General features: G+C 43.8%; 1 protein-coding gene across 6 annotated transcripts in view; it reads right to left on the bottom strand.

The window, feature by feature from the left end:
* The window catches only part of SCUBE2 (signal peptide, CUB domain and EGF like domain containing 2), a 64,366-nt gene that overhangs the window by 1,873 nt on the left and 35,464 nt on the right, over window positions 1–27,029 (bottom strand). For all 6 annotated transcript variants that reach the window (XM_059931088.1, XM_059931092.1, XM_059931091.1 and 3 more), the window contains 5 exons: window positions 14,001–14,171; window positions 11,608–11,775; window positions 10,725–10,886; window positions 4,655–4,852; window positions 3,058–3,210 (listed from right to left, as the gene is read on the bottom strand). In XM_059931088.1, the coding sequence (XP_059787071.1) occupies window positions 3,058–3,210; window positions 4,655–4,852; window positions 10,725–10,886; window positions 11,608–11,775; window positions 14,001–14,171 (852 nt within the window). The remainder of the gene's footprint in view (window positions 1–3,057; window positions 3,211–4,654; window positions 4,853–10,724; window positions 10,887–11,607; window positions 11,776–14,000; window positions 14,172–27,029) is intronic.

The following is a 27,029-nucleotide window of genomic DNA, read 5'->3' on the forward strand; positions in this document are numbered from 1 at the left end:
GTGGGAGAAAAAGTTTCCCCTGGTCAAGTGATGGGAAATGGAAATTCATAGGATAATACTCATAATTACTAATTTAATACATGTACAATATCGCTGGTCCTCTATTCATGTGGTCTCTTTCTTCTTATCCTTTCATTTTCGTGAATACAAAATCTATAAAATATGAATAAGGGTACCATTTTTTTTTTAAATCTTGAATTCCTCTGCTGCAGAGTCTCTACCTCAGAGAATTAGCTCCTTTTGATGAGGAGTTCACCATTAGGAATGCCTATCACTGTTCTAGAGAGCTGTTTGCCACTATCCCAAATGCTTCCAAACCACCGTCTTTTTAAAAAATCTTTCCTCTGCTTTTAAGAACTACAGTGTCGGGCTCCCCAGTGTTGGGCACAGTGGTTAAGAATCCGCCTGCCAATGCAGGAGACATGAGTTCAAGCCCTGGTCCGGGAAGATCCCACATGCTGCGGAGCAACTAAGCCCATGTACCACAACTACTGAGCCTGCGCTCTAGAGCCTGCGAGCCACAACTACTGAGCCTGTGCCACAACTACTGAAGCCCATGCGCCTACAGCCCATGCTCCACAACAAGAGAAGCCACCGCAATGAGAAGCCTGCACACCACAACGAAGAGTAGCCCCGGCTCACTGCAACTAGAGAAAAGCCCGCATGCAGCAACGAAGACCCAGTGTAGCCAAAACTAAATAAATAAATAAATTTATAAAAAAAAAGAACTACTGTGTCTCCTCACTTGCTCCAACTGTCATGAGAAAAGCACTCCAGTGTTGTAGGTAAGAGCTCAGGAGTCCCAAAGACCCCTGCAACTTTGTCCTGCTGTGCTCTCAGAGTGGCCTCATCTGTAAAATCTCCTAGGAGAGTCGTGTCCACTGTATGGGTGGCTGTGAGGAATGTGCTGTGTCAAGGGCACTTGGCATATGCCTGGTCCTCATAAGCTCAGCACATGTTAGCCACAGCTACAGTGCTCCCTGCTCTCCAGGCCAGTGGGCTAGTCTGTAGCAGCCTCAGCTGCCCCTTCTCAATGTGACTGCTATTCTTCTGGGCTTGGAACCAGATATCAAAACTGTCTGAAATATAGGTTGAAAGAAAAAATTAAATAGGCTCTGGGGAAGACCTAAAAGGCTTCTGCGTGGCCAAAACAGCAGTTTTCAACTATTTTCTGCTGTGACAGACACTCTTTTTTTTTTTTTTTTTTTAATTGGGGTATAGTTGTTTAACAATGTTGTGTTAGTTTCTGCTGTACAGTGAAGTAGAGTTCCCTGTGCTATACAGCATGTTCTCATTAGTTACCTGTGTTATACATATTAGTGTATATATGTCAATCCCAATCTCCCAATTCATCCCACCCTCACCCTCTCTTCTCCCCTTGGTGTCCATACATTTCAGACACACTCTTGTGGGCCTAACCAGGGTTATATGTCATTTCCCCTGGTTCAAGCTACAACCCTTTATTTGAATTAAAGAAAAAAATCAAGACGTTTTCATGTGTCACAGAGTTGAGAGCAGCCTGACTAAAATGTGTGAACTTTGGTGACATTTGTTCTGGAGTCTCTGTGGCTTTCTGGCTCCTTCCTGATCCTAGATGGGGGAGGTTGTTGGCTGGCTGCCTTTGGGGAGATAAGATGCTCTGAATCCCAGCAGAGCCACCTGGGAGCCATGTGTGTCCACCTAGGAGTCTGATACTAAGGGCCCTTGTCTTAGTGTTTGACATGGTTTCAGGCACCAGGATGATGATTCTAGAGTTTGTCACATGTTAGAAATAAACTATGTGAGGTGTTTTTAGGAACTCCATAGAATATCGTCTTTCCAAAACACCTACTTTTCACACCTGTCTGCCTAAAAACCTTCAGTGGCTCTCTATAAGATTAGGTTCACCCTTCTGAGCTTGGCATTCGAGACTCTTCATAGCCTAACCCCACCTGCTTGTAATCTCATCTCTCACTGCTGAGCCCCATGCACCCTACCAACTGGCCAAATCATTAGTCCCCAACACGCCAGGTACTCCATTCTTTGGCCTATGTCATTCCCTTTTCCTGAATGTTCTTCCTCCCATTTATAAGAAAACTTACATATTCTTTCAAGACCCAAATCTCTTGAGACTTTGCTCTATTCTTTCCAAAAACCCATGCAAAATGAATGGCTGCCCCTTTTTCTGCCTCACACAGAGCCTTGTACCTGCCCCGTTGTAGCATCTATGACACCATATTCTTTTTTGTATCTCTGTCACTAACCGTGTTGTCTCCAGCACCTCACCCAATACCTGGCATACTAGACGCTCATTAAATATTTGTGGCATGGATGAATGAATAAGTTCACGATGAACAGATAACTCTTCCCCCACTAGGTTATGAGGTCCTCCAGGACAAGGTCCAGTTCATTTTGTGTTCCTAGTAAATGTTTGTCACCCAAGTCTCAGAGCTTGGTAGGGCCCCAGGGCTCACACAGGCCACCCCTTCGTTTAACAAGAAGAAAATGAAACCAGAGAAGTCATCTAACTTGCCCAAAGTTACACAGCAAGTTAGTGGCAGAGACAAGACCAGAACTCAGGTCTTTTTCCTCATTCCCTAGGATTCTGTATAAAAAAAGCTGCAGTTGTAGTAAGTTAATATTTATCGAGTATTTCCTATGTGCCAGGCACTGCACCAAGTCCTTTACGGATTATCCTATTGAACTCTCACATTAAGTCTAACGATTGTCCTTATTTACACACTGAGAAAATGAAGCCTAGAGATGGTAAGTAACATCCACAAAGTTGCAGAAGAGATTAAACCCAACCTGGCTGACTCCATCGCCCATGTTCTGACCCACAAAGCTATGCTCACTTTTATTTACTTTCTAAACATCTCTTCATCCTTGCAGTCAGTGTCCCCAAATGCCTGTTTAAAACTTGGCACCTGTGAGTCAGCAATGTCCTTTCTCCGTATCCTGCCTGCCTTTCTGAGCATGCGTGCTTGTCAGCAGTCTACCAGCTGGCCCAGGAGTTGATTCTGTTCAAAGCAGAGAACCTTCTTACGCGTGCTGCAGCCTGAGCTTCACAGTGCTTACCATCGTATGTCACATACGGGACCTGGAACCCTCTGGCGCTGTTCCCCTCATTGGACTTAAACTGAATCCACAGCTTCTTGGATCTGGAGGTGAAGGCGATGGGGCGTTCATAGGTCTGGCAGGTTTCATACGTTGTCACAGAATTGGACGAAGCTGCCAAGGGAAGTTGGAGGGGATGGGGTTCAAGACTCATCACTGAGTCTGCAGACAATGAACACTCATCTTTTCAAATACTCACACCACAAAACAAGTTATGTACAAGGGCTCTTCAGGACCAGCTGAGTCCTCGTAAGGGCCACAGTTGTGAATGTGGGCCCCAGGGAAGGCTAACTGCAAGGCCCATGGCTGGCAAACAGCAGCAGCCCAGGCTGCAGCACTCACTGCAGGAGCTGAGGTCAGGGCCCTCACACTGCAGGGCCAACCTGCTGTAACCTGGTAATAATCTCCGCCATTCGCTGCATGGTTCCTTAGACCAGGCGGTGTGCTCTGCACTTTATGGACTTTATCTCACTTAACCCCCACCCCCCAAAACCAGAGGAAGTTGGTGCAGTGGTTATCTCACTTACGGAGAAATTAATTACTTGCCCAGGGTCACACAGCCAGTATGTGGAAAAATCAGGATTCAAACCCACACCTGACTTCAGACACTGTAACCACTAATAAGAATGGCAAATACTTATGTAGTAGCCCCATGTGTCATTATTATTCTAAGTGCTTTACAAATAAAAATGCATTTATTCCTCATGATAACCCTATGAGGTAGCAACAATTATTATCGCCATTTTAACAGATGAGCACTCTGAGGCAAAGAAAGTTCCCGAATGTGTTCCCAAGATCACAGAACTAATAAGAGGTGGAGCTGGGATTCAGATCCAGGCAGAGCCCCCTCATGACACTGTCTCTAAGCTGCGTTGATGACAGTATCCTTTTATGGATACTGGGTCATGCATCAGGATGGGAGGCGGGTCCCTCCTGGCTGGACCATGCCCTTGGTCTTGGTCAGTCCCTAAGCCATGAGTTGCTTCCCAGGGTGAGGCAAGTGTCTGGGGTCCTGAAGTCAGCCCTGCATGAGCTTCACTGACACTCTGTGTCCTTATGGAAGAGGGTTCCCAGTGAGCACAGAGGGAAGACTGACCTTCAGGATCGCTTCCTCTAGGGTTCAATAGGAGGCCTCAACTTGTGATTTTTGTCTAAATTTTGTTTTCTTGGCAAACTCTAGAAACTCATGTCCCATCTCTGTTCTAATACGAGGTGGCATTCTAGGCCAGCTTCTCCCATTTAAAGCCAGGCATAACCAACAAGGACCTACTGTATAGAACAGGGAACTATACTCAATATTATGTAATAACCTATAAGGGAAAAAAATCTGAAAAAGAATATATATACACATATATATATATATATATATATACACACACACACACACACACACACATATATATGACTGAATCGCTGTGCTGTACACCTGAAACTTACATGATATTGTAAATCAACTATACTTCAATAAAAAATGTTTTAAATTATAAAGCCAGGCAGCGTGCCATCAGGCTTTCCAGCTGGCCTCAGAAGAGGAGGGGAGCAGACAGGTGAGACGCACCAGTTTTCCGCATCACCAGGTAGTCTCCACAGTCATCCTCTATGGGCAGGAAGATCTCAGGGACCACAATCAAGATGCGGCGCTTGGGGGGTGGGTTGATGGTCCAGGTACATTCTGTGTTGGCAGGGTAATTGCCTGGGTAGTTTGGGGATTCGATGTATCCAGTGAAATCACCTAGCTCCCCTCCACATCTTCTGTCTGGAAGAGAAAATGCCATGAGTTACAAAGGCACAACACAGCCATCATAATGTGATGGCCAAAAAATAATAATAACAATGATGGCATGGCCAGCCCCTGCTCAGCTGAGGAGAACCCTATTGCCCCTGGAAATGACACCATCGCAGGAATGAGTCTGCCCTGTAGTGCCCACAGCCCCCACTGGGAGCCCAACTACATTAACTTCCCACACAGAGCCCACCCCTCTGGGTTCCCAGGGCATCATTTCCTCATTAACTTGAAGGCATTCAAGGTCAGGGACAGGTGTTTGTGAAACAAAAGGATAACTTTAGTTTTTACTGTTTTGTTTACAAAGTCCAAGTGCCAGGAGAACGCATGGCACAGAACTTGTAGGTCTGTCAAAATAGGGAGAATAGAGCTTACTGCTCAGCAAAGGATATTTGAGCCTTTCCTAGAGATCTTTGATGAAGACATGACAGCCATACTCTTTCACTTTTCTCTCTGGTCAAGACCATGTTTTATTTTTAAGTGGGGAAGAGAATTCCATTCAGCTATCAGTCAGTATAGGTCATGCTGGATACTCACCTCTGGCACCAACGGCAAGGAGCGTACGCACTTGTGCGTATACACACACACACACACACACACACACACCCCACCCCACCTCAGCCACACTTCACTCACTGAATCTCCACTCATCCAACAAATATTCTTGCCCTAAAGGAGCTTAATGTTTAAAACTGTCAGGTGAACCTGTTCAAGAGAAGATGTTGAAGGATTACCTTTGGCCTCTCTAGCTGTAACTGGGATTTATTATTCCCAGTAGGAAAAAAACCCCCCAAAAAACAAAAAACAGCCTTTTGTTCCTGGAAGAGAAGAGGGAGAGGAGAGAGTCATGGAGTCAAGAAAACTGCCTCCGAGCCTGACCGGCTACCTGAGGAACTGTGCCATGCAGCTCATAAGGGCCAACCAAGGACCAGGGGTGGGAAGGCAAGGAAACAGATTTCATCTTGATGGGGAAAAGAATCTTCTTACACTGTGAACTTCCCAAGTTTAATCTACCAACAGACTAGGATATTATGAGCGGCAGTAAGCTTCTTGTTAAGGCAGGTATTCAAGAAGACACCAAACAAAATGAAAAGACAACCCACAGAATGGGAAGTTACAACTGACACTGTAGAAATACAAAGGATCATGAGAGATTACTACAAGCAACTCTATGCCAATAAAATGGACAATCTGAAAGAAATGGACAGATTCTTAGAAAAGCACAATCTTCCCAGACTGAACCAGGAAGAAATAGAAAATATAAACAGACCAATCACAAACACTGAAATTGAGACTGTGATTAAAAATCTTCCAACAAACAAAAGCCGAGGAACAGATGGCTTCACAGGTGAATTCTATCAAACATTTAGAGAACAGCTAACACCTATCCTTCTCAAACTCTGCCAAAATATAGCAGAGGGAGGAACACTCCCAAACTCATTCTACGAGGCCACCATCACCCTGATACCAAAACCAGGCAAAGATGTCACAAACAAAGAAAACTACAGGCCAATATCACTGATGAATGTAGATGCAAAAATCCTCAACAAAATATTAGCTAACAGAATCCAACAGCACACTGAAAGGATCATACACCATGATCAAGTGGGGTTTATCCCAGGAATGCAAGGATTCTTCAATATATGCAAATCAATCAATGTGATATACCATATTAATAAACTGAAGGATAAAAACCATATGATCATCTCAATAGATGCAGAAAAAGCTTTCGACAAAACTCAACACCGATTTACGATAAAAACCCTCCAGAAAGTAGGAATAGAGGGAACTTACCTCAACATAATAAAGGCCATATATGACAAACCCACAGCCAACATCATCCTCAATGGTGAAAACCTGAAACCATTTCCACTAAGATCAGGAACAAGACAAGGTTGCCCACTCTCACCACTATTATTCAACATAGTTTTGGAAGTTTTAGCCACAGCAATCAGAGAAGAAAAAGAAATAGAAGGAATCCAAATTGGAAAAGAAGAAGTAAAGCTGTCACTGTTTGCAGATGACATGATACTATACATAGAGAATCCTAAAGATGCTACCAGAGAACTACTAGAGCTAATCAGTGAATTTGGTAAAGTTGCAGGGTACAAAATTAATGCACAGAAATCTCTTGCATTCCTATACACCAATGATGAAAAATCTGAAAGAGAAATTAAGGAAACACTCTCATTTACCATTGCAACAAAAAGAATAAAATATCTAGGAATAAACCTACCTAAGGAGACAAAAGACCTGTATGCAGAAAACTATAATAAGACACTGATGAAAGAAATTAAAGATGATACCAACAGATGGAGAGATATACCATGTTCTTGGATTGGAAGAATCAATATTGTGAAAATGACTATACTACCCAAAGCAATCTACAGATTCAATGCAATCCCTATCAAACTATCAATGGCATTTTTCACACAACTAGAACAAAAAATTTCACAATTTGTATGGAAACACAAAAGACCCCGAATAGCCAAAGCAGTCTTGAGAAAGAAAAACGGAGCTGGAGGAATCAGGCTCCCTGACTTCAGACTATACTACAAAGCTACAGTAATCAAGACAGTATGGTACTGGCACAAAAACAGAAATATAGATCAATGGAACAGGATAGAAAGCCCAGAGATAAACCCACGCACATATGGTCACCTTATCTTTGATAAAGGAGGCAAGAATATACAATGGAGAAAAGACAGCCTCTTCAATAAGTGGTGCTGGGAAAACTGGACAGCTACATGTAAAAGAATGAAATTAGAACACTCCCTAACACCATACACAAAAATAAACTCAAAATGGATTAAAGACCTAAATGTAAGGCCAGACACTATCAAACTCTTAGAGGAAAACATAGGCAGAACACTCTATGACATAAATCACAGCAAGATCCTTTTTGACCCAGCTCCTAGAGAAATGGAAATAAAAACAAAAATAAACAAATGGAACCTAATGAAACTTAAAAGCTTTTGCATAGCAAAGGAAACCATAAACAAGATGAAAAGACAACCCTCAGAATGGGAGAAAATATTTGCAAATGAAGCAACTGACAAAGGATTGATCTCCAAAATTTACAAGCAGCTCATGCAGTTTAATGTAAAAAAAAAACAAACAACCCAATCCAAAAATGGGCAGAAGACCTAAATAGACATTTCTCCAAAGAAGATATACAGATTGCCAACAAACACATGAAAGAATGCTCAACACCACTAATCATTAGAGAAATGCAAATCAAAGCTACAATGAGGTATCACCTCACAACAGTTAGAATGGCCATCATCAAAAAATCTACAAACAATAAATGCTGGAGAGGGTGTGGAGAAAAGGGAACCTTCTTGCACTGTTGGTGGGAATGTAAATTGATACAGTCACTATGGAGAACAGTATGGAGGTTCCTTAAAAAACTAAAAATAGAACTACCATTCAACCCAGCAATCCCACTACTGGGGATATACCCTGAGAAAACCATAATTCAAAAAGAGTCATGTACCACAATGTTCATTGCAGCTGTATTTACAATAGCCAGGACGTGGAAGCAACCTAAATGCCCATGGACAGATGAATGGATAAAGAAGATGTGGCACATATATACAATGTAATATTACTCAGCCATAAAAAGAAACGAAATTGAGTTATTTGTAGTGAGGTAGATGGACCTAGAGTCTGTCATACAGAGTGAAGTAAGTCAGAAAGAGAAAAAGAAATACCGTATGTTAACACATATATATGGAATCTAAAAAAAAAAAAAGGTTCTGAAGAACCTAGGGGCAGGACAGGAATAAAGACGCAGATGTAGAGAATGGACTTGAGGACACGGGGAGGGGGAAGGGTAAGCTGGGATGAAGTGAGAGCATGGCATGGACTTATATATACTACCAAATGTAAAATAGATAGCTAGTGGGAAGCAGCCTCATGACACAGGGAGATCAGCTCAGTGCTTTGTGACCACCTAGAGGGGTGGGATAGGGAGGGTGGGAGGGAGACGCAAGAGGGAGGAGCTATGGGGATATATGTATATGTATAGCTGATTCACTTTGTTATAAAGCAGAAACTAACACACCATTGTAAAGCAATTATACTCCAATAAAGATGTTAAAAAATTTTTTAATTTAACAAAAAAGAGACTAGACAGCTACTTGTGAGGATGTTGTTAAAAGGGCTTCGTTGGGATAGACAGAAAACTAGATAAGCTTCCAGTCATAAATTCAAATGATTTACTGCCCCCTTCAATCCCCTACTCTTCCAGTTTGGGGAGGCCTCTTGCTCCCCTACATTGCTGAACCAGCTGAGGTCGTCAGCTGGCCTTCACTAGAGAATTTTACATAATAGTTAAAAACAAACAAGCAAACAAACCAAGTCCAAACAGCAAGTCCTTGAATGATTTACCTCCCCATTCCTACAGAATACAAACTAAGCTCTCTAGTCTGGCAGTCAAGACTGTCAATGAAAAAACGTTGGGCTTCCCTGGTGGCGCAGTGGTTAAGAATCCACCTGCCAATGCAGGGTACACGGGTTTGAGCCCTGGTCCAGGAAGATCCCACATGCCGCGGAGCAACTAAGCCCGTGTGCCACAACTACTGAGCCTGTGCTCTAGAGCCCACAAGCCACAACTACTGAGCCCATGCGCCACATCTACTGAAGCCCCCATGCTCTAGAGGCCGTGCTCCGCAACAAGGGAAGCCCCCGCAATGAGAAGCCCCTGCACCACAACGAAGAGTAGCCCCCACTCGCCGCAACTAGAGAAAGCACGCGTGTAGCAATGAAGACCCAACAAGACAAAAATAATAAATAAATAAAAATAAGTAAAATTAAAAAAAAGAAAAAACGTTGCCTGCCATATCAGTAAACAAAGGATGTTGCGACCATCAAGCCATCACACTGCAGCCACCCCAAATGATGCACCCTGAGGAGACTCAGGATGAGAAAGCACAGGATACTGGCCCCAGATAGCTGAGGTGCACATCAAAGGAACGATTTCAGTGAGCCCAGACTCTTGCATCTTCCCTTACATAGAAAAGCACTAACTTCCTTACCTTGAGATATCGGGTCTTGTTTAATTAACAGTAATCTTGATGTTCTGACTACCTGGTCTTTGTTGCAAAAACTCCTATGTATCCTGGTTCCTCCTGTCTCTTTGGAGCAGTCCCTCAGAGCTATCAGAGAGGCTGCGTCCTGGGCTGAAGTTCTCAGTTTTGTGAGCCGAATAAAACATAACTCTCAACTTTTAGGTTGTGCTTTTCTTTTTTTTCAGTCAACAAGGCTTCCTTTCTTGGTCTGCTTCAGACTCCCTACAGCACATTCCATGATCAGGTCCAGGGGTCTCTTCCCATAAAGCCTTTCACTTTTCTGAGTCTGTGCTTCCTCCCAGCTGCTCTCTTGGGCATGAAGTTCTTTCTCCCACTCTCCCCTAACCCTCCCCATCAAAGCCTTCTCTTGCCCTGTCGAAGCCCTTCCTCGTCTCTCCAGACAGAGGGAGTAGCTCTTTCCTCTGCAGTCCCGCAGCCTGTGCTGCTGCAGGGCCAGGGACTGATTCTGCTTGCATTGCCTGGCACACAACAGGTCCTCAAACAGTGCTTGCTGAACAGGGCTGAACTGACATTTTACCCTTGGGAGCAAATTACAGCAAGTACAGCTTGTGAATGTGCCTGGAGAAGTAGCCTGGATCAATACAGGTGAGCGCCTGCAGGTCCAGCACTGATCTGCAGAGCCCTGAGCAGGGCTAACAACGGCTCCGCGGTCCTGAATGAACCAGGGACCCCTGCCAACCCGCCCCCCTAGGTGGACCCAGGCGCTTGCCCTCTTAATCAAGGACTGTGAAAAGCCTTAGAGAGAGACCTACTTTTACACTGGGTTATGTTTGTGGAGCCATCAAAGTCAGTCGTGGTATTTCCTGGGCAGGAAACACAATTATTTTTTCCAAATTCTGGCTGGTATGTTCCTGCTGGGCAACGAATACATCGGTGAGTGGTGGTGTTGTAGAAATGTCCAGGTGAACATTGAACTGTAGGGGTGGGGGAAGGTGGAGAGAATGAAAAGGAAAAAAAAAAAAAAAAAGACTATTTTCATCAGATGTAACACGAAAGGTTTCGCAGTTTGTGACAGGAATGTTTATGCCCAAATGAAGTACTGCTTTCCCACTACTCTGGGGCTAATCAACACTTAATTCCCTAAATAGCCAGCTTGGGTGGGACTTGTGACTCATGACACTGAGAAAAACACAAAGGGAACGAGGTACGGGTGTATCTTCTGAGTTCACTGTCCGTGCCGTCGGGCGTGAACGCTTGCAGCTCTGTCTTCATGCACAGCGGGCCTGGGAGCGTGGAGGGGCGCAGAGCTGACCCCGGGCTTGGGGCTGGGCTCCTGCAGAAGGCAGCGGGGTGAGGCTCTGGAGAAGGCGTAGGGCCTGTTCCGGAGCGGCGAGCTCTAGGTAAGGGTGAGGAGCTAGAGGAAGCCTGGAAGCAGGGAGCAGAGGGAGCCTGTGCACTGAACCTGCCCATCTCTCCCCAGCTGTCTTGCAGTCAGCCCCGTTCAAAGGGGAGGACCATGTCTAGGGAGTTCCTGTGCTCCCTGCACATCCTGCAGGGACGAATGGCCCTGGGGACCTGTCCTCCCTGCCACTGGGGCCCACACAGGGCACCTCGGCTGAGCTTGAGTGGGGCTTTACCATGGTTCTCAAAAGGGGAAATTCAATTCCGGGAAAAGGCAAGCTGCCAAGTCCTCACCTCTGGTTTCACAGTCCTGGAAGGAAGTGGCTCCCAGGTGTTTGGTGAGGAGGCCTCCTCCACAGGGAAAGCAGGAAGTACGGCCAGCTTCAGGCTGGAATGTGCCCAGGGCACAGAGCTGGCAGGGTGCAAAGCCATCTGCGGAATATTCACCAGGTTGGCACAGACCTGGGGGGAATCAATGACCTTAGGTGAACAAGGCCCCCTGGGCAGAGCCTCTCCCGTCTCTGCAGATGAGATCAGAGAGATGTGGTCAGGCCTGTTGCCCTATGCGGACCTCAGCTCCCACCTCAGTGAGAGAAGCCTTGTCCGGCCGGGCTGCGGATGCTGACGAGGTGGCATGTGGGTGCCTGATGTTTACACACAGGGCTACACAGCACAGTGCAAAGATGGAGACAAGTGTGGACCCTTCTGAATTATGGAGCAGGCCTGGGTAGGCTGCAGGCTTAGGACTACCCAGGGCCCAGGCAGCCGCTGCAGTGCAAGAGCCCCTAGAGGGAGGGTTCTCTGCCTGCAGTCAATGTGGTAATTCGACCCAGAAGTACACCCTCACCCAGCTGATTACATCCTAGTGATATAAAGACTCTTCTGGTCACGGAAGAGTCTCCCCTTTTTACCAATTATATTTACTAAGTTACATCTCCTTACGCTGAGGTGTGTCCTGGCCTCCCTCAATTAGTGTACTAAATACAACCAATCCAATCCACATTGACAGAGGGATCCAGAGGCATTTATTTACTTTAAACACCTTACCTTATTATATTTTTTAAGTTTATGACAAGGATCACAGCCATAAACAAAAGGGTTTCTAAAAGCACACGTTCCATAGGAATTGGCCTGGCGTTGGCAAGATGCTATAAAAATCTGCTGTCTCTTATATTCCTAATCATCTCTCCTCTATTAATTGTCATGGTTTTCTTTCTACCCATAAGGTACAGATATAATGGCATTTAACAAACACACCTGAGGGAGAAGTCTGGCGTCTGTCAGACCTGGCTGCTGATTCCAAATCCCCCACTCTTTGGCTGTGTGACCTTAAATGAGTCTCTTTAACCTCAGAAAGTTTTTGTAGTGATACAATAACCATATGAACAACTCATGGAATTATTCATGAATGCCTGCATGATGCCTGGTATAGGCAAGTATACAATAAATGTTAGCAATTATTATTATTATTACTAATATTCTGATTTACTATAAATATATCCTACTAAGGTCACACGCAAGTGTGAACAGATGCCCCAAAGTACCTCCTTATCAACCTCGCCGTTAGTTCCAGGATTTCATAACAGGCCAAAGTATGCTAGGAGTCACACAGTCAATGTGAGGATCTGATTTTTAAACCAGAAAAGGTCCTGCACTTGAGTTTGAAGTCATTTAGGTGGGAACTAAATCTGGCTCTGGGAATCACTAGAAGGAGAGGCAGGGCTGCCAGAGCTCCGGCGCACTCTGCCGTGGACATCACCTACAAATCGCCTCATCAAATCACACCTTCCATTTGAGCCCACAGAGTGTCAGTACAGCTGGCTCTTCGCCTGTTTAATAGAGACATTTACTAATAAAGTAAATAGGAAAGAAGCCCACAGAACCTAAGTAAGCGTGGCTCCAGGGTTAACATTTTATAAGAGACGATTAAAAACTCTTCACAAGAATCACGAACATAGAGAACAGGCTGGTGGTTGCCAAGGGGGAGGGGGTCGGGGGAGGGGTGGAGCGGGAGTGCAGGGTTAGTAGATGTAAGCTGTTATATATGGAATGGATAAACAACAAGGTCCTACTGTACAGCACAGGGAACTATATTCAATATCCTGTGATAAACCATAAAGGAAAAGAATATTTTAAAAAAGAATGTATATACATTATAACTGAGCTGTACAGCAATAATTAACACAACATTATAAATCAACTATACTTCAATTAAAAAACAAATAAAAACTAAAAATGCAACACACACACACAAACTCTTCACAGAGTTTTAACAAAATAACCAGATGGATACTTTTTTAAAAAAAATCAATAAGCTCTGACTTTGAGACCAAAGCTAGAAAAAGAATCAGGCTACTTCCTCCATTTTTTGACACTTTCAGGTAGTCCCTACACACTGGGAGATCACTCAGGTCTCAGGTGATATTTATTTACAGTGATTGAACATGCAATTGCAACATTTACACATTTTTTTCCTGTCAGTGTATTCTATTAGATCTTCATTCATTTGTTCAGCATGTGTCAGGCATTGAGCTAGGTACTGGAGAGCCAATGATGAGCCCAATATGGTCCCTGCTGGTAGGAATTCCATGGTGCAGTACGCATTGTCTGCACTGAAATGCACTTATGCCTTCTGCTAAACAATACCGGAGACTGGAGGAGTAAGAAGGGACAGAGGGCATTCTCACCTCCACATTCAGACGCATTCCAAGCTTCTGGAGTCTCCAGGGCCCCAGGATTTTCTGGTCTTGGGCATGGTTCGCATGTGATTTGCCCCTCCTCATTTTGGAAGGTTCCATTTGGACATAAAATGCAGCGTTCTTGTACTCCATCGTAGTATGTTCCAGCCCTGCAACTGACTAGCCAAAGGGGGAAATGATCTTGTCAGTGAGGGCACAGAGGCCAAGGAAGGATGATGTGAGTGCTAGAGATGAAGGTAAACAGATGGCACTGACCCCACACTCCCCCATACAAACCCCCTGAACACAGAATGTGTGCCACCTCTGGGTTCCCTGTGCACACCTCTCTGCCATGGTCTCTGTCACCCACTGTTGGAGGCATTTACAGGTCCTCCCTCCCTAGACCATGAGCTCCTTGGGGGCAGGGATCACAGTGGTCCTAATTATTTTTGAACACAAGCACTTGATGACATTCCCTACTTCACAGGAGGAGTATAAAAGTGAAAATCATTCACTGAACACAGGACTGGTGCTGGAAGAATAGAGAGGAGGGGGCTATTAATTCTGGCCGGTGGCATCCTGGAAGGCTTCCTAGAAGAGGCCACATTCGTGTCAGGCCTTGAAGGATGAGTAGGAGCTCCCGAGATAGGACGAGCGGCAGGTTGTAAAGATTCATGCCTGACATATGGGAGGAAAGGGAAGAAAGGAAGGTTGGGGATAGATTGAAAAAGTCCTTGAATGCCAGGCCTTTGGATTTTATCCTGCAGGTAAAGGAGCCATTGAAAGGAGAAGAATAAAACCAGAAGCTGTGTTTTAAAAAGCTCACTCTCTGTTGGCTGTGGGGAGGGTGATCTCAAGGGTCTTACAGATGACCTCTGCAAAACAGCATGCTTCATATTTGTAATAAAATTGATACATTACAAAGAGCAAAGCCTAGTAAATGTCTCCTGAAAGAATAAACTACAAGGAAATTAATAAACTATGCTTCTGATTATATTTTGGTGTTCTTAGTTAAACATGGGCTCATATCTTATTTTAGGATATGAATACAAATATACTGAAGTGGGTTCCCTAGTATATTATTTAAAGAATATCATCATAACCACCAAAGCAGGCTTTCTGATGTCTGACGTTTGTTGAGTACGTACGATCTACTAGATAGTGTGCCACGAGTTTTACACACTTTATCTCATTTAGTTCTGGAAACAACCCAAAGGAGCTAGGCGCTATGATTAGCTCCATTTCACAGAAACAGAGACTTAGGGACATTAAATAATTTGGCCAAGGTCCCACAGCTAATCTGTGAAATACACCTACAATGAGATCAAGAGCTTTGAGTTTAAAGAGGAAAAAGGTCATTGAATAAAAGTGCCGACTGAATCACAATTCCAGACTTTGCCAAGGATTCTCTATGGGGCATTAGGGGAGTTTGACTGGAATAAAACACATTTTCTTTTATACCTAAGCTGCTAAGAAATAGAAAACAAAATATCACATGATAAAATTAGCTATTATAGCTCTTGAATGTGTGTAAGGGGGAATACTGGTTTTCATCCTACCCTACAAATGCAATTTGTACATGTACTTTTAGGGTTAAACATGGCAAAGTTCTCTACTACCAGTAATAAAAATGTCTTTTCATTATTTATTTACCCCATAATTTAAAGAAAACTGAGGCTTTTTAAAAAAATCATAGTAAGATGAAACATGCCACATTTCAAATATTATTTTTACAATTAAATGACAGCAATCAAAGTCTACTCTAAAGTCTACATCTTAATACTTTTTTATATTGTTTGGATTTTCTTTTACAATATTCACATATCATTTTTATTTAATTTAATGACATTTTTTAAAAAATTAAAAGTGAACCAAACTCTTGGCAAACGACATTATAATGGGTATGAGGCACAGAACTCTGGCAGACAGAGCCTATAATTCCAGACTTAGTCTCTAAATGCAGCCCTACAGGATAATGGTTTCCATAATTACTCTGGTTTCAGCTCACCTCCCATGAAAAGCTGGGCTGAATTATGTACTAGGAATTCATGGCTTTTTATCCTGTGTTCCACCTGACTATCCCAGTGCCTAAAGCACGCCGGTAAATGAGAGCATAACCCCTTCATGGCTCTAACAAGCCAGCTGTCATGAAGACTGGCAGCAAGAAAATAAAACTAGGGCTGTTAGGAGCTCCTCTAGCCCAAGCCATGTCCATTTTGGGAACGGCTGTTTTCATAACACTCATTCACCTAAAGGGACGGTGCCCATACGACGGCAATGATTCCAACAGCCCCATGAATCATAACTTAAGAGTCAGATCAGTTTGGTCTGTTCCATCACTGTTCCTCTGACAGAAAACGATCCCCTTCATATAGGTGGACAAGAATGGACCTGGTTCTCTCTGCGAAGAGTAACTCACGCTGCTCTGGTTGTCCACTCCTTCTTAGAACTATTGAAACCCCGCAAAGCCTTTTCAAGGTTACATTTTGTGAAGCCTCAAGATATCCCACATCTGTTGCAATTTCTCAAGTGAGCAAAGGACTGAGAAATGCCCCTTGGGCCGCCCTGCAGAAAAGAGGGCACCAGTTCTTTTTTCTCACAGTGAAAGGCCTGCTCCACATAAACAAGCTCATCTTGTCACTCACAGTTTCCATCTTCCTTCCAGAGAGAAAGACGTACAGAAATAATCCATGGCAAGCACCTTCCAGATTAATTTGTTCCTTTCACAAGGTAAAAATGGGCTAAACACTAAAAAGCGATTCTGAAATGTCATGAAGAGACCCCTGAAAACAGCTCTTTGCAAATGTGCTAAAGATCTGACCTAAAGAGACCTCAATGCCAGTTCCAGTTGCTTCTCTTTTCTCCTTGAGCAGCCAGCTTGTTTTGCTGCCCCAGACAAAGGAGTCAATTGCCCCCAGAACACTTTGCGATCACAGCAAAGCTTTTGTGTGTCCTCAGTGACCATTAAAATCCCATTCTCAAATCCCACACAGCTGTTTTCTCTCCCCTTCAAAAAAAGAAAGCCTTTCTGATGCAAAAGGGAGAGACCAGTGGGGACCAGGATTAATGGTGACAAAGAGACCTGAAGGCTGGCCCTCTTTTCAATACCACAGCCTTTGAGTATTTCAGGCTACGGACAAACACTATGGTCTCTCTGTGGCTAAGATGGTGAACCTAATAAAAGGGGTCACTTTCCAGCATCTGACTGTTTTCTTAAGAATCACCCCTTGCCTTCTGAAGGAGACCCACAGGCAGCCCACGTGGATTCCCAGGGTCTCCTGGAGCTGCTGCTTTGTCACGGCTCAGAGGCAACGCCGCTCGAGGCAGTGCTGTGGCCTCAAGATCCTGATTTGAACTCCTTTTAAATGAGTGTTTCAGGATAACAGGAGAGAGCACTCCCTTGGGCCGAGAGGTTGATTTGTCACGTCTGTCCAGGTTTTTGGTGTGTGCTCAGTTTGCTATTTGAAAACATTCTTATAGTTGGGGCAGAGAGATGAGCCGGACTTGACGCCTTTCTTGCTGAGTTTCCCCAGTGCATGCTTTTTTCTTCATGCCTAGTTAATGGGACTGAGATTTCACTTCTTCTAGAGTGCCTCTTTTGCCCTCAATTTAAATATTTCCCCAAAGATTTGCCCTTGGCCCTCTCTTCTCTTAGTGTTGGCAACTATCCTTGGGATTTCATCTGTTGTTCCTGTGAAGATTCATCTACTGATTTATTCAATTAAATACTTAGCACTGATTATGTGCAGAGTACTGTTCTGGGGGCTGGAGATACAGCAGAGGAGACAGACAGGGCCCTGCCCTAACGGGGCTCTCATTCTAGTGGAGAATATGAACAATAAATGAGCAAACAAACAAATACATAGTAGAATGCTAACTAGAGGTAAGTGCAATGAAGAAAAGTAAAACAGGTAGAGAGGGTAAGGCAAAGAGTGGTGGGGATGGAGTTTGCATGAATGCTATTTTAGAAGAGTAGCCAGGAAAGGCCTCTCTGAGCAGACAGCAGAGTGAAATGAGAGAAACAGCCTTGTGATGGTATTGCCTAACAGCAAAAGAGCCAATATAGCAGGAACATAGTGAAAGGGGCTGGGTGATAGGATATGGACTCTAAAAGCAAGCAAGGGCCAGCTTACGGAGGTTCTTGAAGGTCATGGTAAGGAAATTAGACCTTACTCAATGTGTGCTGGAGGTTTCAAATGGGGCAGTGAAATGATCTGACATGCTTCTAGAAGATCTTCTAGCTACCGTGTGGAGAACAGCCTGAAGACAGGCAAGGGTAAGGAGAACAATTCAGAGCCCATAGCAATAGACTGGGCAGGAGATGGTGGTGGTTTGGAACAGAGTGGTAATAACAGAGGAAGAGAAAACTAGTTAGGCTCAGGATATAATGTAAAGGCAGATCTGACAGGATTTGCTAATGGATTCAGTAAGGAGCATGACAGAACAAGAGAGGCCAAGAAGACTGAGGCTTTCAACTTGAGCAACTGGGCAAATAGGGATGCCAGTTACGGAGATGAGGGATGAAGGAGATGAGGGAGAAGTGGGTTTTATTTTGGAGGGAGAGAGGAGAATAAAATGTTTTGTTTAGACATGTCAAGTTTAAGATATTTTCTGGCCACGCAAGTGTTGGTATTGAGAAGGCACTGGTTATACCGGTGGTCTCCAAGGTAGACTACTACACCTCAGGGGTATCATTTACATTTACAAAATGATCCAGAGTGTGAGCGAAGCATTTTCATATCTATGTGTATTAATTTTTATCTAAAAAATAAGACATAAAGAAAGGTTCACTGGTTTAGTAATTAAACCAGATTTACCATGGTGATCATTTTGAAATGTACAGAAATATCAGATCACTGTGTCACATACCAGGAACTAACATAGTGTTGTATATCAATTATATTTCAAAAACAAACAAACAAACTCACAGAAAAAGAGATCAGATTTGTGGTTACCAGAGCTGTGCAGGGCTTGGGGGTGGGAGAAAGGGAGATTGGATAAAGGTGGTCAAAAAATACAAACTTCCAGGTATAAGATCAATAAGTACTAGGGATGCAATGTATAACATGATAAATATAATTGACACTGTTGTATGTTACATATGAAAATTGTTAAGAGAGTAAATCCTAAGAGTTCTCATCACAAGGAGAAACATTTTTTTTCTATTTCTTCAATGTTGTATCTATACGAGATGATGGAGGTTCACTAAACTTATTGTGGTCATCATCTCATGATGCATGCAAGTCAAATCATTATGTTGTACATCTTAAACTTATACAGTGCTGTATGTCCATTATATCTCAATAAAACTGAAAGAAAAATAATTTTTTAAAAGTTCTTCTGTTAAAAAAAAAAAAAAAAAAGATTAGGGACTTCCCTGGTGGTCCAGTGGTTGAGAATCCGCTTTCCAACACAGGGGATGAGGGTTCGATCGCTGGTGGGGGAACTAAGATTCCACGTGCTGCGGTGCTACTGAGCCCGCGCGCCACAACCAGAGAGAAGCCCACGCGCCGCAACGAAGAGCCCGCGCTGCAACAAAAGATCCCGCGTGCCGCATCTAAGACCTGACGCAGCCAAAAAAAAAAAAAAAAGATTAGTCCCTTAGTCAGTCCACATCTCCACAAGTCAGAGACACGTGTGAAGACACAAGGTCCCCAAGAAAGAGACCTGTGGGTGGGGAGGGACTGACTGACTCACTTCTTTTCAGTGTCTCGAGAAGAATTTCAGTTGTGCCTCATTGAATAGATTTCCTGATTAATATTATCTAGTTTCAACCAACTGAACCATCACAAAGTAGAAAGCAGCTTCAAACAATTCCTGTAGAAATCCTGGGCCCATGATGCAGAACCAATGATGCAAGTGCAGGTGAACCACAGGGAAGTGCAGAGCTGACACACCTTGTTCTCCTGGTACTAGCTCTTGTCAAACCACATCACGGGATAGAAACAGTGACAATCTAATCAGATCTGACAAGAGTTAAGCCAAAACACTAGTAATGAACAAAAAGACTATTTGAAAAATGATTTACCACCACTACTGTTCACAATGAATCTTGCCTAGTTGTCAATACAGTCCCTCAGAGACTAGCCAGCTATTTGAAATTTTATGTAAACTGTATCTCATTCTTCTACTTGTTATGTTGTACACAATATATTAGCCAATAGTACGAGTGTATAATTTTAAAATAAGTAAGCATTCACAAATTCAAAAGTATTTCACTGTGTGCGTGTATATGTGTGATCAAAAACGTTCAGCACCTCTAGAACGGAGAAGTCCATGATTCAGATAGAGGTTAGAGCTGGAGAGGGCAGTTTGGGAGTCACTAGCATGTGGTGGTATTTAAAGCTATGGCGCTGGATGAGGTCACCGAGGAGAGTGTGAAGATAGGCGAGGGGCATGGAGGACTGAGCCCTGGGATCCCTGATGTTTAGAGATAAGAAATTAGGGGAGAACCAGTATGGAAAATGAGAAGGGAGCAGCTGGTGAAGCAGAAGAAGAACCAGAGGTGTGTGGTGTGTGAAACCCACGACAAGAGTTCCCAGGAGGAAGGAGTGATCAGCAGAGTCTGAGGGACAGCTGGCAACTAGAGTTGGTAACATGGAAGTTGCTAGAAATCTTGGCAAAAGCAGTTTCAGTGGAGAGGTTGGGAATGAAAACCAGATTGGCTAGAGTGGAGGAGAAAATGGTCGGTGAGGTAGCAAAGACAGCAAATTTGGATGAGTCCTTCAAGGAGTTTTGCTTTACAAGGGGGTCAAAGAAAGGAGGCAGGATCTGGAGAGAAGAAGGAAGTCAAAGGAGGATTTGTGTGGGTTTTAAAACAGGAGGTAGGTTTGTGTGCTGTTGGAAATGATCCAGTAGAGACGGAGAATTCTGAGACGGGGGTCGGTGGGGACAACGGCAGGAGCATCGTTTTTGAGACGATGAGAGGGAATGGGTTCCGGAGCCCCAGTGGAGGAGTTACCCTTAGGAAGCAGCGTGGGCTGTTCATCCATTTCAGCAGCAGGCGAGTCAGAGCATGTATGGACAGACGCAGGATAGGAGGGTCAGTCCGCACATGGAGAGGTGAAGTCGTTTTCCTAGACTCCCACCTGCCCGTGGACATTTCTGCCTGGGAGTCTTGTTGCAAGTCAAATTCAACTTTCCCAAGGGGAATGCTTCTCTTCCCTTCCCTGCCCAAGCCTTCCTACCCCTCTGGCTTTACCCTCTTTCTAAACAGCATCTCTATATTCCCAGTCACCAACGCTCCAAACCACAGTTATCACAAACGTCTCTCCTCCCTGCTGCAGCATCCTACAGTTGTGTCCCTTTTGTCCATCCCCTATGCTTCATCCCCATGGCACTAGTGTCCTTTGCTCCTCCCCATCTCGTATCTAGATTTCTACAATAACCTTCCAATGATTTCCCTTGCCTTGTGTTCCTCCCGGCCTCAGCTCTGTTATTACATGCTGCCATCAGATTCACCTTCCTAGGGGCTTCTGGTGGCACAGTGGTTACGAATCCGCCTGCCAATGCGGGGGACACGGGTTCAAGCCCTGGCCAGGGAGGATCCCACATGCCGCGGAGCAATTAAGCCCGTGCGCCACAACTACTGAGCCTGTGCTCTAGAGCCCGCGTGCCACAACTACTGAAGCCCGTGCGCCTAGAGCCCGTGCTCTGCAACAAGAGAAGCCACTGCAATGAGAAGCCCACGCACCGCAGTGAAGAGTAGCCCCCGCTCGCCGCAGCTAGAGAAAGCCCGCGCGAAGCAATGAAGACCCAATGCAGCAAAAAAAATAAAATTTTTTAAAAAATTAAAAAAAAAAAAAAAAGATTCACCTTCCTAAAGTGCTTCTCTGACTGCTTCACTCCCTGGCTCAAAAACCCCCTTGACTTGCCTCCCCGCACTTTTCAAACTCAGCCTTTAGTCCCCTTTTCTGTATCTGAGTTTTCATTCTTTCTCATGCCCTCTCAAGAGCCCATTTTTTTCTGCTTTTCCTATAAATCTTTTCTGATTATTTCTTCCCCAGTGATCACATTCATCTAGCCATTCAACCAACCCACAGGCTTTTTCTCAGTGCCTCCTGCATATGAAACAGGCTGGGTGAGATGAGGGACATATAGGAAGCAAGTGCAGGATCAGAGGCCAAGTCAGAAACCTCTGAGCTCACCCCAGCTCTTTCCTCGTCTCAGTCCCCAACCCAATTTATCACCAAATGCTGTTCACGTTTCCTCCTAAATATTTCTCTAATCCACTGCTTCTATTCTACTCTATCTAGTGCCTTCATGTTCTCAATATCTCTTATGCAATGCATTCAGAAGCTCCCAGATCGGTTTTTCTGCCTCCAGTCCTGACCCCCAATTCAGTTAGAGAGATCTTTCTAGAATATAAATATGACCTTATGCTCCCTGATTAAAGCCTCTAGTGACACCTGTCACCTAGAGATAAATTCAAGGCTCCTTAGCAACATATTCAAGGTCTCTCATGACTTGGCCATGTTTTTCCCACTAGCCTAGCTGCTCACCGCATCCTACCTTCCACTCCAGGGTTAGTAATACTGAAATGCCAATAATTCCCTGTGCACATCTTGCTCAACCTCACTACCTAAGGCTGTTCCTCTGCCTGAATGCTCCTCCCCATTTATGCTTCATCTGTGCATCCTTCAAAACTCACTTAGGCTTTCTCTCTTTGGGGAAGGCTTCTCTGACTCTTCCCTGGGAGGGTTACGACTTGAGGGGTGCTGTCATATTTATTCAGACCTCCTCAGCACCCACCACAGAGCTGGCCCATGCAGGGCACTCCATACGAGTGCGGCATGAGTAAGATAATCACAGGGCACAGGCTATACGTGGGAGACGTGAGAGCATTCAATTTGAGATGGTTAGGAACATAGGCTCTTGAGTCAGATCTGAATGCAAATCCTGGCTCTGCCACTGACTTGTTGCATGACACTGGGAAAACTGCTTACCTTCTTATGCCTTAGTTTCCTTATCTGTAAAAAGGGCATGATGCAGAATGACTTGTGATGGGACTAAATGAGATGAGACATGTAAAGTGCTTAGCACAGGGCTGAACACATTAAGTGCTCAATACATGTCAACATTTTATTAAATTATGTTTTTTATATTAAAAGCGTTTCCTACCAAGTCCATGTGCTAAATATTGGTTTAATATTGGTCTATATTGCTAATATACACTTTATATTTTCCTTGATTTAAAACAGAAAAGAAATTTGCTGCCTGTTCAGTTCCAAATAATTTCTCAATTTTGAAAACTTAAGAAGAAAATGCCTGGCTCCTTCCTGCCTCAGGCCCTTTGCACTTGCTGCTATCCCCTCCATCAGAGCACCCCCTGCCTCTATCAGAGTTTTGCATGGCCAGCTCCTCCTTCTCAATTAGGTCTTAGCTCAAACGTCACCTGCTCTGACGGCCTCCCTGAATACCCTGTAGAGACTAGTAATCTCTCCTCCCCTCTGACCCTTTCTGTTTTATTATCTTCAATAACACTTATAATTTCTGAAATTATCTTTCTCTTTACTTTTTTATTGTCCTTCTCCCTCCATTAGAATGTGAACTTCATAAAAGCAGGTTTCTCACCCATTATGTTCTCACTGCTTCAACCTAAGTTCATAGAGTGGCAGAGAGTGGGATCTCAATAAATTCTGTTTTAATTAATTTTTCTCAACTACTGCAGAGGAACGCTACTACTATTAAAAGTTGAATTAAACTTTCCTAGTCTCTCAAGAACCCAGGCACTAGGATACTTCCCAGTTTGCTAGTTGCCTGGATTGTGTCTTTTTAAAATTTCAACAAGTTTTCAAAATAATCAAATACAAAAATTTATACTTTAGCAAGTATATTCCTTAAATAATGTATCCTTTATGAAAGAAAAATAGAAATCCATTTCATCATTAATTTTTTCTTTTCTTTCTTCTTCTATATATGAAGGACTTTATGAATTACTGTGAGCTTAAGGAATTTGTTCCTTGGAGAATATAGTAGCTATTTTTTTTTTTTGCCATCTTACTAAAATTGATCACAGATGGTATAAAGGTCACCTGCAGAGCAGGCTGTCCCCAAAGTCCTTAAATGTCAAATTAATGAGACTTTACTGTATAAAAATGACTATAAGAAAGAAAATGTTTGGTCAGAAGTGACTATGTTCTTTGATATAACTTGGGACTTAAAATTTTATTTTTTAAAAATGATATTGGAAAACCAAAAAATTCAATGGAAAAATAGGCAAAGCATAAGGATATTCTCAGAAGAAGAAATCTAAATCGCCACAGACATATGAAAGCATGCTCAGTCTTACTAATAATCAAAGAAAAACAAGTTAAAATGACTATTAGTTTTACTTATCAGATTTGCAAAAATTTAAAAGATCAGTAGGGCTTCCCTGGTGGTGCAGTGGTCAAGAATCCGCCTGCCAATGCAGGGTACACGAGTTCGAGCCCTGGTCTGGGATGATCCCACATGCCGCGGAGCAACTGGGCCCATGCGCCACAACTATTGAGTCTGCGCTCTAGAGCCCGCGAGGCACAACTACTGAGCCCACATGCCACAACTACTGAAGCCCGCCCACCTAGAGCCCGTGCTCCACAACAAGAGAAGGCACAGCAATGAGAAACACGCGCACTGCAACGAAGAGCAATCCCCACTCGCTGCGACTAAAAGAAAGCCCGCGCACAGCAACAAAGACCCAACGCAGCCAAAAATAAATTAATTAAGTTAAATTAAAAAAAGAAAAAGATCAGTAATATATAATCCATGTTAGCAATGAGGCAGGGCAAAAAACACTCAGATACAATGTTGGAGGGAGTATATATTAGTATGTTTTTGGAGGGTAATTTAGCAGCATCTATTCAGTTTTAAATATGCATGTCCTGGGCTTCCCTGGTGGCGCAGTGGTTGAGAATCCGCCTGCCAATGCAGGGGACACAGGTTCGGGCCCTGGTCCGGGAAGATCCCACATGCGGCAGAGCAACTAAGCCCATGCGCCACAACTACTGAGCCTGTGCTCTACAGCCTGTGAGCCACAACTACTGAGCCCGCATGCCACAACTACTGAAGCCCACGCGCCTAGAGCCCGTGCTCCACAACGAGAGAAGCCACCGCAATGAGAAGCCCGCACACTGCAACGAAGACCCAACACAGCCAAAAATAAATAAATTTATTAAAAAAAAAATGCATGTCCTTTGACCTGAAATTAGACATCTACACGTCTATCCTTCAGAAATACTGGACATGTGCACAAAAAGAAAATTCACTGCAGCATTATTTGTAACAGAAAAATCAGGAATAACTTGATTAAATGTCCACCAATAGGAGTATGGCTAATAAACACTGATGTCTTAAAACAAATATAGATTAGGAAGCTTTAAAAGAAGTATGGTAGCTCCTCTGTTAGCATGGAAAGATGTCCATGATCTATCCTGTAGTTAAAAACAATACACAGCACTATTAAAACTGCATTGATATATTTTGTTTTTTTCACACATAAACCTACAGCCTATTTTCAATACAGCAGCCAAAGTTATTCTTTTGAAACATAAGTCAGAACCTTGTTACCTCTTCACTCAAATCCCTTCATTGGCTTTTCTCTCACTCAGATTCAGAGTCCTCACCAGGATTTCCACTCCCCACATGATCTGGCCCTCTGCTACTGCTCTGACTTTCTTCCTCTGCCCTCCCTCCCTCAGCTCTCGTCATCTTGGCCTTCTCTCCAGCCCTCAGGGGTTTTGTACTTGCTGTTGCCTTTGCCTGGGACTCTTTCCCCCAGATGTCCCCATGGCTGGTTCCTCCCATCCTTCACATCTCTACCCAAACGACACTTTCCAATGACCACTGTCCCTGAACACAGTGTTTTGGGGGAGTACACGCCTCCTCACCCCTCCCCTTGCCAGAACAGAATTTTCTATTCTACTTCTCTGCTTACCTGTTCGTCACCCCCTTACCACCATTTGCTACAGGATATATTTCCTTCTTTATTGGTTTGTGGTCTGTCTCCCTGCTCCAGAAATGTAAACTCAATGAGGGCTGAGATTTTTGCTCTTTTGTCTCATTATTGGATTCCCAGCACCTAGGATAGTATCCAGCACACAGTAGGTGCTCAATAAATATTTATTGAATGAGTAAATAAAATTTCATTTTTATACGTGCATAAAAACAGATGTGGAAAAATAAACAGCAAACTATTGACAGAGATTATTTCTGGGGAGTGGGATTGGGAGCTGATGGGAAAGTTTCCATCCTAACTGTGTACATTTCTGTATCATTTGGACTATGCACCACTTAGGTAATTAAAAACTAAATAAAAAATATTTTAAAGGAAAAACATAATGGTCCCATCTCTTCTTCCAAGTGACTCAAAGCAGTCTTTGGGCTCTTTTCTAGAAACACAAAATAATTTCTAAAAAGAACTATCCTAGGTTTGTCTCCACTGCATGTGCCATCCGAGCTCAGAAAATACCAGTAAGCCTGGTTTCTATGATGTTCTAACACCATTAAATAGATCAGGAATATAAGACACACACACACACACACACACACACACACACACACACACACACACACACACACACACACACCATGGTTTGCCCGTGTCAGGAGTCTGCTGGGTAAAAAGCCTTTCTAACTAACACACCTGACTCCTCTTTACACCCACTTCCTCCCTCCAGCAGGAGAAAGGAGTTTCACTGGTAGTTCCTTGTGCTGTTTCCTTGACATGGTAAAATCTTTAACACTGCCGTCAGGCAGGGTGAACCTGATGTTGTGGACTACAAAATTCATCCAGTGCTAGAGGGAGCTCTTGAGACAAGATACATGGCCTCTCATGGAAGCAAATCCAACCTAACTCAGCGTGATAAGCATCTCAGGGACACGTTCACACACACAACAGCCACACAAACCTTGTACTGAGTGTCTCTCACCAGCTGTCACGGTCATGAGGCCCCTGTTAAGTAACTCCTGATCCTCACCCTGAGGCCTTTATTCCCCAGAAGCACACCCATGGTAGTATTAATAATACTCTCACTGGGAGTTGTTCCACAGGGCCCTTGA

Source organism: Balaenoptera ricei, chromosome 8 (assembly GCF_028023285.1).
Source record: "Balaenoptera ricei isolate mBalRic1 chromosome 8, mBalRic1.hap2, whole genome shotgun sequence".
In the NCBI taxonomy this organism is placed as follows: domain Eukaryota; kingdom Metazoa; phylum Chordata; class Mammalia; order Artiodactyla; family Balaenopteridae; genus Balaenoptera; species Balaenoptera ricei.